The sequence below is a fragment of the Microcaecilia unicolor genome, chromosome 8, assembly GCF_901765095.1.
Source record: "Microcaecilia unicolor chromosome 8, aMicUni1.1, whole genome shotgun sequence".
Taxonomy (NCBI): Eukaryota; Metazoa; Chordata; class Amphibia; order Gymnophiona; family Siphonopidae; genus Microcaecilia; species Microcaecilia unicolor.
Genome location: NC_044038.1, coordinates 232,713,711 through 232,719,710, shown reverse-complemented (window position 1 = coordinate 232,719,710; position 6,000 = coordinate 232,713,711). Strand labels below are relative to the sequence as shown.

The window sequence follows — 6,000 nt, the reverse complement described above, 5'->3', positions numbered from 1 at the left end:
ATCATATACTTCAAGATGTGTAAGTCCTGTAGCAGGTCACTTTATTTGTGCTCATGAAGAAGTAATATTTGTAAAATGCTCATTATCTTATAGTTTGTAACTTGGGGAATATATATACAGTGGTGGAAATAAGTATTTGATCCCTTGCTGATTTTGTAAGTTTGCCCACTGACAAAGACATGAGCAGCCCATAATTGAAGGGTAGGTTATTGGTAACAGTGAGAGATAGCACATCACAAATTAAATCCGGAAAATCACATTGTGGAAAGTATATGAATTTATTTGCATTCTGCAGAGGGAAATAAGTATTTAATCCCTCTGGCAAACAAGACCTAATACTTGGTGGCAAAACCCTTGTTGGCAAGCACAGCGGTCAGACGTCTTCTGTAGTTGATGATGAGGTTTGCACACATGTCAGGAGGAATTTTGGTCCACTCCTCTTTGCAGATCATCTCTAAATCATTAAGAGTTCTGGGCTGTCGCTTGGCAACTCGCAGCTTCAGCTCCCTCCATAAGTTTTCAATGGGATTAAGGTCTGGTGACTGGCTAGGCCACTCCATGACCCTAATGTGCTTCTTCCTGAGCCACTCCTTTGTTGCCTTGGCTGTATGTTTTGGGTCATTGTCGTGCTGGAAGACCCAGCCACGACCCATTTTTAAGGCCCTGGCGGAGGGAAGGAGGTTGTCACTCAGAATTGTACGGTACATGGCCCCATCCATTCTCCCATTGATGCGGTGAAGTAGTCCTGTGCCCTTAGCAGAGAAACACCCCCAAAACATAACATTTCCACCTCCATGCTTGACAGTGGGGACGGTGTTCTTTGGGTCATAGGCAGCATTTCTCTTCCTCCAAACACGGCGAGTTGAGTTCATGCCAAAGAGCTCAATTTTTGTCTCATCTGACCACAGCACCTTCTCCCAATCACTCTCGGCATCATCCAGGTGTTCACTGGCAAACTTCAGAGGGGCCGTCACATGTGCCTTCCGGAGCAGGGGGACCTTGCGGGCACTGCAGGATTGCAATCCGTTATGTCGTAATGTGTTACCAATGGTTTTCGTGGTGACAGTGGTCCCAGCTGCCTTGAGATCATTGACAAGTTCCCCCCTTGTAGTTGTAGGCTGATTTCTAACCTTCCTCATGATCAAGGATACCCCACGAGGTGAGATTTTGCGTGGAGCCCCAGATCTTTGTCGATTGACAGTCATTTTGTACTTCTTCCATTTTCTTACTATGGCACCAACAGTTGTCTCCTTCTCGCCCAGCGTCTTACTGATGGTTTTGTAGCCCATTCCAGCCTTGTGCAGGTGTATGATCTTGTCCCTGACATCCTTAGACAGCTCCTTGCTCTTGGCCATTTTGTAGAGGTTAGAGTCTGACTGATTCACTGAGTCTGTGGACAGGTGTCTTTCATACAGGTGACCATTGCCGACAGCTGTCTGTCATGCAGATAACGAGTTGATTTGGAGCATCTACCTGGTCTGTAGGGGCCAGATCTCTTACTGGTTGGTGGGGGATCAAATACTTATTTCCCTCTGCAGAATGCAAATAAATTCATATACTTTCCACAATGTGATTTTCCGGATTTAATTTGTGATGTGCTATCTCTCACTGTTACCAATAACCTACCCTTCAATTATGGGCTGCTCATGTCTTTGTCAGTGGGCAAACTTACAAAATCAGCAAGGGATCAAATACTTATTTCCACCACTGTATATGCATTTTTCAAAGTGAAATCTTATTGAGCAGAGCTCTTAAAGTCAAAATAAGGAGATAACATATTTTGCTGCTTATATTTATGTATTTATTTATTATTAGGATTTATTTACCGCCTTTAGCTTATCCACCTATTTTTAAATCTTTCTTAGCAAAGTCAAACCGGAAGCTGACGTTCCTGTATTTAGCTAATGATGTCATCCAGAATAGTAAGAGGAAAGGCCCTGAATTCACTAGAGAATTTGAGACTGTGCTAGTGGATGCTTTCTCCCATGTTTCCAGGTAAGTGTCTCTCACACCAATTCCTCTTCTTTTGCTGCTTGTACGTTTAGGAGATTATTTTAGAAATATTTATTTAGTTATTGGGATTTATTAACCACCTTTATGAAGGGATTCACCCAGTTTAACATCAAACTTACAATTTTGTTAACAGCATAACAATATTAAAATGAGCAAGTAAATACATAGACGTAGAATGGAAGAGGAAAACTTGAAAGCAGCAAATTGTGACCTAATAATAGGACTTCTATGAAACAGGATCAAAAATATACACATTCAACAGCACTGAAATTCAAATGATTTCTCTATAATTGATGACCTAACGAATGTTACTATCCAATCTATCACTCAGGAACCTACATGCAATACCATAATGTATTCTTCTTTACCATGTATGCATGCACCTTAATGCAATACCATTTGTAATTCTGTTACCCGGAAATGGCAATCGCCATTACGGCAAATGTAAGCCACATTGAGCCTGCAAATTGGTGGGAGAATGTGGGATACAAATGCTATAAATAAATAAATAACAGAGATATAATACAATGTAAGCATAATAGCGATGATCTAATAAGCACACGATTAGACCATTCAGATAACATTGCTATGATACTAATTCTTTTTTTCAATGCAGCTTACCATGTAGCTGATTGGCCAGTGGGTACAAGATGCGTGGAACAGAGTCAGTTGGGATAAATAAATAGGTGGCTAAGCTAAAGGCAAGTTCTTTGTATAGTTAATGAAGATATAAGGAAGTGGTCTAAGTTACAGTGGATGTACAATTAGTTCAGGTGCAGAATAGGTATATAGTCGGTCACCCAAAGGCTTGGAAGAAGAGCCAGGCTTTTACCTGCTTCCTGAAGTAGAGGTAGTCTCAAGTTATACGCAGCCCTTCTGGCAGTAAATTCTAGAGCATGGGAGCTACTCCTCAGAAGGCTCGCTGGTGGGTATTGCGTTATACAATTTCCTTTGATGAAGGGACAGATAGTGATGCTCCTTGAGAGGATCTTAGAGGTCTCAAAGGTGTGTAAAGAGCTCACTTATTCTTAAAGTACTCTGGCCCATTTTGTCTGAGAGCCTTGAAAATCAAACGGAGAGTTTTAAATTTAGCCCTATAAGGCACTGGTAGCTAGTGTAGTTTTTGCAGGAAGGGTGTGTGATGTGGTCACACCATTTGCGGCCTTCTGTCAGTCATGCTGCAGCATTCTGAAATAGTTGGAGCTGATACAAACTGTCTTTGGTTTGACCAGTGTACAGAGCATTAGAATAGTCCAGTCGTGATGTTATCAGGGCATGGACCACTGTTGTTAGACTCGTCTTTTCAATATATGGAGAGAGATTTTCGTAGCTGCCATAGAGAAGTTTTAAAAGTAGTTTGAATTTGCGGAGTCAGAGTGAGTGATAAGTCTAGCAGTATCCCAAGATTCCTGACCTGTGATTTTTTTTTTTTTGGGGGGGGGGGGGGGGATAAATCCCAAAAGGTGTTTTGAAGTCCGGTATTTGTCTGCTTGTGTTAGGTACCCAAAGAATCTCTGTTTTGCTTGGGTTTAGGCAGAGTTGTCCATTCCTGTGTTGCTGCAGAGGAGGAAGAGAGGCAGTTGGAGGATGATGAAGGCCAGGAGGAAGACGAAGGGGATTAGCCCACCGAATAAAGTTGGGGATGCAATTAAATCGCCTTATAGTGACAACCTACATATTCTTTCAACACATGTTTGTGATGTTTTCATAGTATAGATCGGGAGGCGGGGCTGGTGGTTGGGAGGCGGGGATAGTGCTGGGCAGACTTATACGGTCTGTGCCCTGAAGAGCACAGGTACAAATCAAAGTAGGGTATACACAAAAAGTAGCACACATGAGTTGTCTTGTTGGGCAGACTGGATGGACCATGCAGGTCTTTTTCTGCCGTCATCTATTATGTTACTATGTTTGGTTCGTACTACAACTTGATGGAAATGCTGATCTGTAATGAATTTTGTTTTGTTTTCATCTTACATTTTTTTTAAACTAACATATTGTTTTGTTCACAAGAGGCAAGTCCTTCAGAGGCTGCTTGGTAATGTAAAGTTATGAGCTTGCTAGAGTCACTTCAATAAATCAGATATTTCTCTTTCTTGTTACCCTGCATGCTCATAGAGTGAGTAGTGTACTTACTGAGAGCAGGTGTTCCAGGGCTTCTTTCCCCAGCATTTGTGTTTTGAAGTTCTGTAGAGGAAAGGAACATTACCACATAGTTCCATTTACATGTGTACAGTACCTTAGTAAAAGGACCCTTTAGATTTTAAGGTCTCTGGGGTCAGGAAAATACATTAAGATACAGTGGGTAATTTGCCTAGAGCTATAGGTGATTTAAAAAACATGAACTAAATTCAAAATGCCTTTTGCCTTCATGACTTGATTTGCCCTAGAAATCTAGTATTTGCATGCAAAATGTAAAAAGTAATTTAATTAGTGTCCCAAATACTTTTTTTTTTTAAACTTGGAATTCCACTTGTGGAGACCACTACATGAGGAAAAAGTTATGTAGTTCTGTGTGACTCTCCCCTTACACTGTGCAACTTTAGAAGGCTCAATATTTTGAATGACCAAGCAATGTTTCTCTTCTTCACACTTTTGTGTTCATCTATTACCTTAACCAACAAAACACAAGTTCTCCAACTGTTGCATTCATCCACTACCTCAACTGACACACTGTGTCAAAAGCTGCCTCAAAATCAGATAAGTTCCTCTTTGAACTGAGAAATAGTAAGAAAACAGGAGAACAATTAGGGAGGTCTTCTGAACTGGTCTGGTAGGACTAAAGGAAAGATTATTAGGTAAGACCTATGAGGTTAGGGCTGGGGTTCTTTAGCTTGGAAAAAAGACTGCTGAGGGGAGATATGATAGAGATCTATAAAAATAATGAGTGGAGTGGAACAACTAGACGTGAATTGCTTGTTTATTCTTTCCAAAAATACTAGGACTAGGGGCCACGCAATGAAGCTACAAAGTAGTAAATTTAAAACAAATCAAAGAAAATGTTTATCCATTGAACGTGTAATTAAACTCTGGTATTCGTTGCCAGAGAATATGGTAAAAGCAGTTAGCTTAGCAGGATTTAAAAAAGGTTTGGCTAACTTCCTAAAAGAAAAGTCCATAAGCCATTAAGATGGACTTGTGGAAAATCTACTGCTTATTTCTAGGATAAGTAGCAAAAAATGTATTGTGCTGTTTTGGGATCTTGCCAGGTACTTTGTAACCTGGATTGGCCACTGTTAGAAACAGGATGCTGGACTTGATGGACCTTCGGTCTGTCCCAGTATGGCAGTGCTTATGTTCTTATTTTCCAGTTCCTCAGGCCGAACAGGGACCATTTGAAAGAAGGCACCATTTGTCCTATCTTAGGTCTAAGCCACTGCCTCAGAGTGTCCTGCTTTTGCATGAAAACACTAAGAGCAGTCATAGCCTTGGTTCAAGAGGGAGATTTTCTCACTGCCCTCGATCTCAAGGAGGCGTACTTTCATATACCCATATGGCCGTTGCATCAGAGGTTTCTGTGTTTTGAATTGCTGGACGATTTTGCCCTTTGGTCTCTCCATGGCATCAAGAATGTTAACTAGAGTTATTGTGGTGATGGCAGTGGCATTCTTTCAGCGCTAGGGAATCAGAATATCTCGACTGGCTCATTTGTGCGTCATCTAATTCGGACAGCGTGGCGCTGGGTTGGGTGATCAGTTTTGAAGATGCTGGAGTATCTGGGCGTTCTATTTGGTGCAGCAAAGGAGAGGATCTTCCTCGCGGAACACAGGAGGTCTAACCTGGTTCAACAGATTCTTCTTCTTGGTCATAACAGGCCCAGAGTCTGGTACTACGTCAAGGTTCTGGGGTCGATGAGAGCAGCAATGGAAGTGATGCTATGGGCTCATATGCAGCCATTACAGGAGTGTCCTCTCAGCTACTGGTCTTCGGTGTCACAGAAGTACGACCTTCATCTTCCTTGGACCTGGTTGCCAGACGGAGTATACAGAG

The 6,000-nt window shown here is 41.7% G+C and overlaps 1 protein-coding gene across 1 annotated transcript in view; it reads left to right on the top strand.

Annotated features, from left to right (window-relative positions):
• Positions 1-1,865: 1,865 nt before the first annotated feature.
• RPRD1B (regulation of nuclear pre-mRNA domain containing 1B) overlaps positions 1,866-6,000 on the top strand; it is a gene marked incomplete at its 5' end in the record, with an annotated part of 59,715 nt that continues 55,580 nt past the window's right edge. Inside the window, 1 exon segment of the mRNA XM_030212048.1 lies at positions 1,866-1,995. Coding sequence (XP_030067908.1) covers positions 1,866-1,995 — 130 coding nt within the window.